The following is a 12,398-nucleotide window of genomic DNA, read 5'->3' on the forward strand; positions in this document are numbered from 1 at the left end:
ATATGGCCTTCACCTGGAAAAAGAAAACAAAGTTGCAAAAATAAGATAGCGTTTCCCTCGACTCATCAAATAGCATCTCCAAAGGTTAACATTTTACATAATGGTAGTATAATTATTAAAATTATTGATATAATACTACTAATATGAGTTAATAGCCCTTATTCAAATTTCGTCAGATGTCCCATTAATGTCCTTTTTTTTTCTTTTTTGAGACAGAATCTCACTCTGTCACCCAGGCTGGAGTGGAGTGGCGTGATCTCAGCTCACTGCAACCTCCGCCTCTCAGGTTCAAACGATCTCCCGCCTCAGCCTTCTGAGTAGCTGGGATTACAGGCGTGCGCCACCACTCCCGGTTAATTTTCGTATTTTTTTTAGTAGGGACCGGGTTTCGCCACGTTGGCCAGGCTGGTCCTGAGCGCCTGACCTCAGGTGATCCGCCTGCCTCGGCCTCCCAAACTGCTGGGATTACAGGCGTGATCCACCGCGCCCGGCCTCATGTCCTTTTTCTATACCAGGAGCCAATTCCGGATTTCACATTACGTTCCTCCTCTGTTGCCCAGGCTGACCTCGAAGTCCTGGGCTCAGCGATCCCCCCGCCTCCTGAGTAGCTGGTACTACAGGCGTGTGCCACCCATCCTGGCTGCTACTGCTTTTTAAAAACTTTAATCCACGCTCTGTACTTGAGGGATTTGTGTTCTCGGGCAAATTACTGAACGTCTCTGAGTCACTTTTCCGTCTAATAGACGTGATGCGATGAAGAACCAATAAAAAACACATTTGGAATGGCTTCGGAAACTTTGAAGGGAAGTGAATACATTTTGCTTATTTCCCAAAGCTGGGTCATATAATTCAGTTTTTCGTTGTCCAGATCAAAACAAAGCAATTAGGAAAGCGTAGTTGTCGAGGTGTTTTGTTCCGAGGTAGGACCCGTAGCTTCTCCCCCTCCCCTCCCCCGGGAGCAGCGGCTTCTGATTGGACAGCGCGCATCTGCCACGACGCAAGAAGGCCGCCTCATTGGTCCACGCAGTCGGGCTCCGGCGGCTTTTCTCTTTAGCAGTCAGGGCGCTGACCCACTTTTCTTCCTCTAAGTGAGTGCTCGATTCCTTCCGGCTCCCGGAGCTGCTCGCCTACAGGCATCCGGACGGAGCTAGGCCGGGTAACTGCTTTGAGGTCCGCCGGAAAGCCGCAGCGGCTGAGTACTACGGGTGGGAGTGGGATTGGCGAGCTTGGGTAAAACTGCCTCTTCGCGCCGTCTCGACCCCCAAGGTCTCCGCGTCTTCTCCGCCCCTTTCCTCCGCTGGCCCCACCTTCCTCCCCACCTTCCTCGGGCTTTTCCAGGCTTCCCCCAAAACCTCCGCACGCCCCTCCGCTGCCTTTTCGGGGACCCCCCTCTGCTCGCGTCTCCACGGGGCCCGCCCTCGTCTCCTCCCTGCAGCGGCCCCTCCCTCAGGAGCGCACTTTCTTCCCTCCTCTCCGCCGCCGTTGTGCTTCCCAGCTTGGCCCGTTCCTGGTATTTCCTAGTCCTTTAAGTTTGGTTTTGCCCCTCCCTGATACCTCCGTGGTACTTTTCTCTCTATGCTCCCTGCCTCCTTTGCCTCTGACTGCTGGGGTCCTCCGATTCTTCCACTGACCCAGGCTGCCTGTATACGGGTTTAGCAAATGGTGCAGCGGGGTTGTGCTGGGCGTTGGGGATGGAGATAGTGATTGGAGGTCCCTGCTTTCAAGAGCTCTCTGCCCTGTGGGAGTCACTTTGTAAATGGAGTGTGATAGGCCCAGTGATAAGTCTTTAATAAAGGCAGCATAATGTTGGACTGCTTAGGGGAAGGAGTTCTAGAGGGGTTCCTCCCCCGACCCCAGCCCCTATTCCTGCTGAATTCTCAAGCAGGCCTCTGGGGGCTAAGCTGCATCTTTTCATCAGAATGCCTTTGGCTTTTTCTGATGCAGAAGACTGGCTCTAATCATGGTCCTTTTTTTTTTTTTGGTTATTTTATTTGAGACAGAGTCTCGTCTCGCTCTGTCGCCCAGGCTGGAGTGCGGTGGCATGATCTCAGCTCACTGCAACTTCTGCCTCCTGGGTTCTAGCGATTCTCGTGCCTCAGCCTCCTGAGTAGCTGGGACAACCACACCTGGCTAATTTTTGGATTTTTTCTTAATTAGTAGAGGCAGAGTTCCATCATGTTAGCCAGGTTGATCTCAAACTCTTGGTCTCAAGTGATCCACCCGCCTCGGCCTCCCAAAGTGCTGGAATGACCAGCGTGAGCCACTGCGCCCGGACATCATGGTCCTTTAAACACTTGAGTTATTAAAATCTTTGTATGGGCCCTTCTTTTAACCTGTCAGAATAGGTAGAGTTTCAGAGACCATCTATCCAAGCCCTCAGGGTATTGACTGGGAAGTTGGAGGCTAGAGACAGAGTGATTGCCTAGACAAATAGTGACTCAGCATTGTACTCTTGATGCTACTTTTTGGAGTTTTTCCTGAGGATTCTTTCCCAATTTTTCAATTATATAGCAGTCTTAGGGTGGGAAAACTAAAAGCGCAGATAAAACCACTAGTCAGTAGATTCCTCCAAGCCAGTGCAGGTGGCTTGTATACTTACTCAGATGAGAGTAATTATACCTCAGGCTCTTGGAGTGAGGAATCCCTGGGGTCTGGTCCCAGCTCCACCATTTGCTGTAAAGCTTGGTGAAGAAACTTCCTTTATCTGAGCTTCAGTTTTACCTTTTGTAAAAAGTGTGTGATAAGCCCTAACACACAGGGTAATGGTAGGGATTTGTTAAGATTCTGGTTATGAAAATAATCACTTTTAGTGTCCTGTGAATTGTAGGATCTCAGCACAGGCAAGCTCCCTGTGCTTCAGATTCATGTCTGTCTGGCTCAAATCAGCAAAGAACCTGATATGTTTTCTTTTTCCAGGCGCCATGACCACCCTTGATGATAAGTTGCTGGGGGAGAAACTGCAGTACTACTACAGCAGCAGTGAGGATGAGGACAGTGACCATGAGGACAAGGACCGAGGCAGAGGCGCCCCGGCCAGCAGTTCTGTGCCTGCAGAGGCTGAGCTGGCAGGCGAAGGCATCTCAGTTAACACAGGTACTGAGAAACCCTGGGCTCTGAGAACAGGCTTAAAAAATGTACATTAAATGCATATTAATTAGAAGTCGTCTAATCACTTTTCACTCTGGTCCCACTTTCAGAGATAACCTAGCTTTTTCATTATGTATGTGTCTAGCCTTTTAGTGCACAATACAAATGCATCTGCATAGCAGCGTGGTGATGAACACAGACTGGCCTGGATTTGAATCCTGCATCTCATATTAACAGTTTGATATCTCATAAATCACAAGTATGAGTATATGGGTGGTACAAATTCCTAAAAATGGCATCTTTACACTTGAACATTTTAATGTTATCAAATTGCTATCAGTTGAGGTGGCAGTAATTTATAGTTTAATCAGCAATCCGTGTTTGTCCATATACTTGTCCTCCTACTGTGTTATGAAACTCATTGATCTTCGATATTGTAGTAACTCATTGTAGGTTTATTTATTCCCCCCATTCCCACCCTTTTTCTGGGGGTCGGGGAGACAGGGTTTTGCCTTGTTGCTCAGGCTGGAGTGCCTTGGTGTGGTAATGGCTCACTGCAGCCTCAACCTCCTGGGCTCAAATGATCTTTCTGCCTCAGCTTCCGTAAGGGTCCTGTCTTAAAAAGCTGGGACCACAGGCACTTGCCACCATGGCTAGCTAATTTATTTTATTTTTTTCTAGAGATGGAGTCTCACTTTGTTGGCCAGGCTGGCCTCACACTGCTGGCCTCAAGCAGTCCTCCTGCCTCAGCCTCCCAAAGTGTTGGATTATAGGTGTGAGCCAATGCATCAGGCCCATCTTTCTTTTTAAGAGGGAACCTAAACTTCTTTTCATAATTTTAAGAGAGATTTTTATATCTTTTGCTTATTTAAAAAATGGGTGATTAGTCTTTTTCTTCTTGGGGAGCTATAAAGGAAATTAGTCTGTGATATGAGTTGTAAATATTTCTTTGTTTATTGTCTTTTGACTTTTATGTTCTTTTCCTGGATGAAGATTTTTATTTTTATGTGCTTAAAAGTGTTTTATAGTTTAATTTTGCTTTTAACTTAAAAGGCGTTTCTTCACTCTACTTTATAAAGGGCCTCACTTTGCTGTATAAAAAGGTTCTCCTGGCCAGGTGCAGTGGCTTACGTCTATAATCCTAGCACTTTAGGAGGCCGAGGCTGATGGATTGCTTGAGCTCAGGAGTTCAAGGCCAGCCTGGGCAACACAGTGAAACCCCATCTCTACTGAAATACAAAAAATTAGCTGGGTGTGGCATGCACCTGTAGGCCCAGCTACTTGGGAGGCTGAGGCAGGAGAATTGCGTGAACCATGGAGGCTAAAGTTGCAGTGAGCCAAGATCATGCCACTGCACTCCAGCCTGGGCAACAGAGTGAGACTCTGTCTCCAAAAAAAAAAAAAAAAAAAATGTTCTCCTATACTTTTCATTAGTATTTTTGTAATTTCATTTTATACACTTAAATATTGATTCATGTGGAATTCACTTTGGTGCAGGGTGAAGTAGGGCTCCAACTTAATTTTTTTTAATGTTGCTACTCAGTTGTTTCAGTACTGCTTATTGAATAAACCATCTTTATTTTGAGATGTCACATTAGGTACTGAATTTCTGTTTATGTTGGGTCTTTAGCTGTACTATGTAGTCTCTTCCATTGATTTGTCTTGTACTGGGCTATGTTATGCTGCTTTTAATTATTGTAGTGTTATATTTTAGTATTTGGTAAGGCTAGATCCACTTCAATTAACTTTTGCTTTATTTTTTCCAAGGGAAATTTAGGAGCAGGACATACGTGTGTTCATGTATTTTCATTGGAATGCATTAAAGATATAGATTAGGGATAACTGGCACTTTTGTGATGTTGAGTATGCCTATTCAGGAGCATGGTATTGCTTTTCCATTTATTCAAGTCTTATTTTTTTGGGAGCATTTTAAAGTTGTCTTCATATAGATTTGTATATGTTTTTTTCTGTGGTGACAAAAGACTCTAAAGCTTTAGTGGTTTATGACAACAAAGGTTATTTCTCAGTCATGTTACATGCAGCCTGTAGGTCAGTGGCAGCTCTGCTTATGCTTCATATGTTTTCTCATTCAGGAGCTAGGCTGAAGGAGTAACAGCCTTAATTTGGCTGTGTCCCTCTATTTGGGACACACTGTTTTCATGGTGAAGCATAGAGAGCAAGAGAGGAGCTGTTGGAAACATGGAATGGCTCACACATGCCATACTTCATGTTTGCTCACAGTCCCATTGGGCAGCAAGTCACATGGTCAAGCCCAGCATCAATGGGCTGGGGATGTATGTACTCATCCCACAGGAGGGTACTACAAGTCACATAGCAAGGGGCAAGGACATGTAAGTCCTTTGGCAGCACAGAGCTTGGGAGGTTAAGGGTAGCTTGAATAACAGAACAATAATACAGCCTGCCACAATCTTGTTACAAAAAATGCAGATATTATAGAAGTATAGAAAGAAAAAAGTAAAAGATCTCTCCCGCCAGCCCCCTTAGATCCTATTACCTGGAGACAACCACTGTTAACAGTTTTCATATCCTGCAAGCTCTTTTTCTGTGATGATACAAGTGTATACATCAACATATGTGCATATCTATGTACATAAATATTTTAAGTTCTTTTTATAGAAACTAGAGGGTTATGCCATGATATTCTATATTTTGCTTTTTTAATAACCTGATATATTTGGAATATCTTTTTTTTTTCTTTTTTGAGACGGAGTTTCACTCTTGTTGCCCAGGCTGGAATGCAGTGGCGTGAACTCGGCTCACCACAACCTCTGCCTCCCGGGTTCAAGCGATTCTCCTGCCTCAGCCTCCTGAGTAGCTGGGATTACAGGCATGCACCACCTTGCCTGGCTAATTTTGTATTTTTAGTAGAGATGGCATTTCTCCATGTTGGTCAGGCTGGTCTCGAACTCCCAACCTCAGGTGATTCACCCATCTCAGCCTTCCAAAGTGCTGGGATTACAGGCGTGAGCCACTGCGCCCAGCCTATTTGAAATATCTTTAATGGTAGGAAACATAGAGCTGCTTCATTCTTTCTGAGAGTTGCTTTACTTTCCTTTGAGTAGATGAATCATAATTTTTAAACTCATCTCCTAGTGTTGGGCATTAGTTTGGCACCTGTTGCAGACTTGTAGGGCATGTCATTGTGTATAGGCCGCTTTGCCCTGTGGCAAAGTACACAGAGGCCCCTATGATCATTGTGCAGTAGATGGAGCAAGCTTCAGACTACCGAGACCAGCTCGGCAGTAGAGACCCTGAGCTGTGAAGGCATTAAGAAATAGACACCCAGATAGAAAAGCAAAGTGGTCCTATCCGGGGGGCCAACAGCCTTCTGAGCTGAGAGCTTCAGGGGCTGACAGCATTCTGGGCGGAGGGCTGCGAGCAGACTCTGACCATGTTCAGAGAGTTATTCTCTCTGAACAGGTGTGACCATGTTCAGAGAGTTATTCTCTCTGAACAGGTGTGACCATGTTCAGAGAGTTATTCTCTCTGAACAGGTGGTAATTATTAACAGCAGGTGTCCTGTGTTTTCTCATAGAACCAAGATAGACTAGGTAGGCAGCTGGTGCCTACTTACCACTGATAAAGGACAAACCAGAAAGTATTCTCCACGAGGCAGCCCCGGGGGCAGGGTCACATATTCCGTGCTTAAAGAATTGTTTTAACTGGTGTATGATATACATAATACTGCTTTGCTACTTAAGAATGCCCCAAGCAGTTTTCTACTTGGCGGTGGGTGGTTGGGGGGGGCAGCTAGGTTTTCCTTGCCTTTGTCCTTCTTAGCAAACAGTATAATTTATTATACACTCAGCATTTCTCAGCAATCATACACTCAGCCTTTCTCAGCATCAGACAGATGTGAACTCCTACCTACAGATGTGAGCTGGTCCATAACTCCTTGCCCATTCTTCTCGGTCACATCCGTGTTCACCCTACTCAGGCCCAAAAGGTGTGATTAATGACTGGCGCCGCTTCAAGCAGTTGGAGACAGAACAGAGGGAGGAGCAGTGCCGGGAGATGGAAAGGCTGATCAAGAAGCTATCAATGACTTGCAGGTCCCATCTGGATGAAGAAGAGGAGCAACAGAAACAGAAGGACCTCCAGGAGAAGATCAGTGGGAAGGTAATTAGCACTACCCAGGCTGTTCTTAGAAGCTGCTCTGACTGCTAGAGCCGGATGAGTGATCAGGAGGTGGAGGATGCTTGATTTGGCCTCCAAAAAGTTGTGCAGTGCTGTAGAAATCATAGAGCCATGTCAAAACTCATATATACCCAGCTTAGAATCTCAGTTCTGCTACTAGTGACCTGGGAAAGAATCTTCCCTTTTGAATCTGGTGTTTCAATGGTTAAATGATGTCAGTATCCTCCCCAAACAGGGCTATGTGGTTAATATGCCCATTATAGTGTCTGGCCTATTGAAAGTGCTCAGTAAATGTTAGTTTTCCTTCTTTTATTGAGATTTTATCTCGGTCCAGAAATAACTCTCTGAGGGTGGTGATATTATCCCCTTTTTACAGATTATGAAAGCAATGCTTAGAGGGCATTAGAGACTTTGTTCAGGGCAGTGCAACTGGTAAATTCTAGTAGGAGCTAGGGTTCTAACCCAAATTTTCCTGTTTTTTCCATGATGTTGCTGTTTTATCTGAAGCCTATTCATGGGAATTTAAGGAGGCATTATAATAAGCAAACAGATACTCTGGAAGATACTTGGAAGTAGGTCCCTCATAGCCTTTTTTTTTTTTTTTTAAATAGAGACAGGGTCTATGTTATCCAAGCTGGTCTCGAACTCCTGAGCTGAAGTGACCCTCCTGCCTCACCCTTCCAAAGTGCTAGGATAACAGGTGTGAGCCATGATGCCTGGCCCCTGATGGCCTCTTATTCAATCAGTATTAAAAGGGATTCACTATTTCCCTGGATGCCCTCAGACTGTGGATGAATGTCTGTGAGTGCTTGAGATCACTTAGCTATGACCCAAAGCTAAAATATCACACAGCATCAGAGAGCAGATAAGAGGATTAAGCTGGGAATCATTCACCTTGATCAGGAGGGTGATTTTAGACATTAGACTTAGCCAAAGACTTCAGTATGTCAGAAGAAGACTGAGATGGAGTGGAGGGCTATGAGATGGGAAGAAAATCGGCAATAAGTAAAATAGCGAACTTAGAATGTTGCTGGTTATGATACAGTAACATGTGTTCTGATCTGTGTGATGTCCCACTCCCTATCCCCTAATATAGACAACATTAGGCAGAGTTAGGATTTATTCGAGGAGCAGGGATGCATTGCTGCATCAGGGCAGAAGGAAGATGCTTTTGTAGCTGAAGCTGTCTCTTGGACATTGTGCCCGCCACTCACAGCTGCTTCCTTACGCTGAGAGGCCAGAATGAGGCAATATCATATCATCACATGGATCAGTCTTGAAAGAAGCTGTTCCTGTCCTGCTGATTTATCTGCAGTAGAACAGAACTGGAAACTGTCTGAATGCCAGAATTAGGGAAGTGGTTAAGCAAAATGACACATTGTATATAATTTCATAAAAATATTTGGAAACATGAGGAAATACTTAGAACCATGCTAAGTCTCAAAAGCAGGTTATAGCTTAATTGGTACACCCACAGCTGCTGCTATAAAAGCAAAACTATTTCAGTATGTGACTGGTAATAAAAAGAATTTTTAGAGTCCATATGACTGTGTGTGTGGGGGGGGGATTGTGTGGGGCAGGGATTATGAGAGTCCTTTCTAAAATTCTATGTTGTGTTCTCTTTAAAAAAGTGGATAAAATATTGTCAAGATTGACAAAAAGTAAGCTCATGAAGTGATTATGATGCTATTTGGATTGAGAGGCGATGTGATAGGGTAGTTAAAATCATGGGTTTTAAAATCTTGTTTGAGTCCTGGTCTTACACTTACTGGGTGCACTTGTCAAATAATGTCAAGTTTCTGGAACCTCATTTATAAAATGGGGCTATTAAAAGTCCCTCCCCAATGGAGTTGTGGAATTCCTGGAGATTTAATGCATATAAAGTACTTAGTATGGTGCCTCATATATTATCAGCATGTAGTACATGTTAACTATTTAGTTGTTTTATTTTTATTTTTGGAGACAAGGTATCGCCCTGTTGCCCAGGCTGGAGTGCAGTGGCATGATCTTGGCTCACTGCAACCTCCGCCTCCTGGGTTCAAGCGATTCTTGTGCCTCAGCCTCCTGGTAGCTGGGACCACAGACGCACACCACCATGCCTGGCTAATTTTTTGTATTTTTTTTTCTTTTTTAAGGAGAGACAGGGTTTTGCCATGTTGGCCAGGCTGGTCTTGAATTCCTGACCTCAAGTGATCTCCCCTTCTCGGCCTCCCAAAGTGCTAGGCTTACAGGTGTGAGCCACTGCGCCCAGCCCATATTAACCGTTATCACGAGTGTTCAGTTTTCATACTTATGCTCACTTGCTGGTCCGCCTGCAGATGACTCTGAAGGAGTTTACCATGATGAATGAGGACCAAGATGATGAAGAGTTTCTGCAGCAGTACCGGAAGCAGAGAATGGAAGAGATGCGGCAGCAGCTTCACAAGGGGCCCCAATTCAAGCAGGTTTTCGAGATCCCCAGTGGAGAAGGGTTTTTAGACATGATTGATAAAGAACAGAAAAGCACTGTCATCATGGTTCATATTTATGAGGATGGCATTCCGGGAACCGAAGCCATGAATGGTTGCATGATCTGCCTTGCCGCAGAGTACCCAGCTGTCAAGTTCTGCAGGGTGAAGAGCTCAGTTATTGGTGCCAGCAGTCGCTTCACCAGGAACGCCCTTCCTGCCCTGCTTATCTATAAGGGGGGTGAATTGATCGGCAATTTTGTTCGTGTTACTGACCAGCTAGGGGAAGATTTCTTTGCTGTGGACCTTGAAGCTTTTCTCCAGGAATTTGGATTACTCCCAGAAAAGGAAGTCTTGGTGCTGACATCTGTGCGTAACTCTGCCACCTGTCACAGTGAGGATAGCGATCTGGAAATAGATTGAACTGATAGTCTGGTTCCATAGATTTCTCATTGTTTGGGTTGGAATATACAAGTCATTGTTTATTTTTGTTCCTCCTTTGTCTTCTGGCTTTTCAGCTGTTCTTTGTAGTCCCATTTATTTTGTGTAAAACCAAGAAATTCTTAGATTAAATCAGAATGCTGAATAATCTTGTGGCTAGCAGTAAGGTGACTTGAAATTGGATAAACAGGAAGCCAGGCTTTCAAACTGTTTAGTTAAGATTCTCTGGCGTGACATCTCTGTTATTGTTTCCAGTCAATATTTACGAAGCATCCTAAAGACAGTGTCTTGGAAATTGTCTTCAGATGATCTCAGGGATCTCTGCCAAGTTTGAGAGTATAATTCTGTAGGTAGTGTGTTATTTGCAATATAAATAGTGCATTTTTTTAATCAAGTGATTGTAAACTATATTTACTTGTAATCAGATCCATAGCTCCAGACAGTGGTTAGATTTTTTTTTTTTCTCCTAGACCCCCTTCTCCACCAGGGTCTTGTTTAAAGGTTCCAGATGACGCATGTTTACCTCATCAGGAGGGGTGGCCTCTGCTGCTGGATTTGATGTCCTCCTCCAGCATTCCTAAGTCTGACACAGCGGGAAGGGTCGATGCTGACTGACCTGGTGACGTTGGAAGACAAGTACTTTATGGATGTAAACATTAGAGCTGGAGTGGGGCTGGAAACTCTGTAAAGGAGGATCTTTCAGTAAGATGCCCCTGCTTGTCTTTGTCTCTTTTTTGTTTAACAAGGTAACTTTTTGTTTAACCTAGATTATTTTTAAAACTTTTTTTTTTTGCATATTGGAAAACTTTTATTCGGTAGAGGAAAATTGACCAAAACAGAAGCAAAAATAAGAAAATTAAAATAATCTCTAATCCTACCACCTAGAGTGAAACACTATTAATATTTTGGTCTCCTTCCTGCCCAGGTGTTTTCTGTGTATACATGGATATTTTGTTTGTTCTTAAACAAGACGATGGGATCATTCTGAACATACTGTTTTATAGTATGGTCAGCCAATAATATATCAGACCTTTTTTCATATTATTAAATATTCTACAACTTTTAAAAAATGTGTGTTAATATTCCGTCATATAAATGTGCTGTAATTTGCTTGATAGTTGTCTCTTAAAAAGAAAGATAGCAAATACTTTTTTAAATTACAAAAGTGACAGCTATTTATTATAGAAAATGTAATAAAAACTGTTAAGACTTAAAAGCCATATAATTCCACCAACCAAAATTAATCCCTGTTGTCATATTTCTAGTCATTTTTCTAGCCTTTTTTCTATGTATTTATAATAATTATCATTTGAGGTTTTTTTTTTTTTAAACTTAAAAAATATATATTCTAGGGTCAGGGGAAATGTAATCTGAAATTAAATATTAGCTATTTTCTTTTCTTTTTTTTTTAAAGATGGGGTTTCACCATCATGGCCAGGCTGGTCTTGAACTCCTGACCTCAGGTGATCCACCCACCTCAGCCTTCCAAAGTGCTAGGATTATAGGCGTGAGCCACCGCGCCTGGCCAAATATTAGCTTTAAAATTCACAATTTTGATTTTCCTGGCTTTTCAGGAATTGACTAACTGTAAAAGTGTTTTGAAAGTATCTGTTGTATTTAGTCAACATAAAAAGTCTTTTTTTTTTTTGAACTAAGAAAAGCTCATTATAGAAAGGGTGGAATGTGGAATGTACAGAAAATTATTAGAAGAAGGGAACTATTATTAGTCTAGCTTATTTCCTTTCAGTCTTTTTTCAATTTTTTTAAAACATTGAATACTTACTGATTTTAGTTCTGTGCTCTGCCTTGTTTAGTATTGTATCATAAATACTTGATGTTTCAACAATTCTAAATAAACAATTTTCAGTGGCTTCATAATATTTCATTTGGATATACAATTATTTCACCAGTTTCTTTATTTATTTTGTTTGTTTTCTCTGAGACGGAGTCTTGCTCCGTCACCCAGGCTAGAGTGCAGTGGTGTGATCTCTGCTCACTGCAACCTCTGCCTCCTGGGTTCAAGCAATTCTGTCTCAGCCTCCTGAGTAGCTGGGAATACAGGCACACACCACCATGCCTGGCTAATTTTTGTATTTTTAGTAGAGACGGGGATTCACCATGTTGGCCATGCTCTTCTCGAACTCCTGACCTCGGGTGAGCTGCCCGCCTCGGCCTGCCAAACTGTTGGGATTTCAGGCGTGAGCCACCCTGCCTGGCTTAACCATTCTCTTTACTTTGGGTATTTAGAATCTCAGTTTTTTGTTA

General features: G+C 43.3%; 1 protein-coding gene across 3 annotated transcripts; it reads left to right on the forward strand.

Moving 5' to 3' along the window:
- Positions 1 to 1,028: 1,028 nt before the first annotated feature.
- Positions 1,029 to 12,013, forward strand: PDCL (phosducin like). Of its 3 annotated transcripts, none has more exons than XM_012457872.3 (4): positions 1,029 to 1,170; positions 2,917 to 3,093; positions 7,046 to 7,227; positions 9,564 to 12,013. In XM_012457872.3, exons 2-4 carry the CDS (start codon positions 2,922 to 2,924, stop codon positions 10,113 to 10,115), a joined length of 906 nt encoding a protein of 301 aa, XP_012313295.3. In that variant the 5' UTR covers positions 1,029 to 1,170; positions 2,917 to 2,921; the 3' UTR covers positions 10,116 to 12,013. The 3 variants fall into 3 exon arrangements, with proteins under 3 accessions (XP_012313295.3, XP_064234344.1, XP_064234337.1); XM_064378274.1 differs by having other exon boundaries at positions 1,029 to 1,156; XM_064378267.1 differs by lacking the exon at positions 1,029 to 1,170 and having other exon boundaries at positions 1,683 to 3,093.
- Positions 12,014 to 12,398: the final 385 nt, after the last annotated feature.

This window comes from Aotus nancymaae, unplaced genomic scaffold (genome assembly GCF_030222135.1).
Source record: "Aotus nancymaae isolate 86718 unplaced genomic scaffold, 86718_ANA_hifiasm-v0.15.2.pri h1tg000003l, whole genome shotgun sequence".
Taxonomy (NCBI): domain Eukaryota; kingdom Metazoa; phylum Chordata; class Mammalia; order Primates; family Aotidae; genus Aotus; species Aotus nancymaae.

Coding starts and splice junctions, on each gene's coding strand:
- PDCL (XM_064378267.1), top strand. CDS start 2,865: ATGTCTGTCTGGCTCAAATCAGCAAAGAACCTGATATGTTTTCTTTTT. Junction 3,094..7,045: donor AGGCATCTCAGTTAACACAG/GTACTGAGAAAC, acceptor CACCCTACTCAG/GCCCAAAAGGTGTGATTAAT. Junction 7,228..9,563: donor AGGAGAAGATCAGTGGGAAG/GTAATTAGCACT, acceptor GTCCGCCTGCAG/ATGACTCTGAAGGAGTTTAC.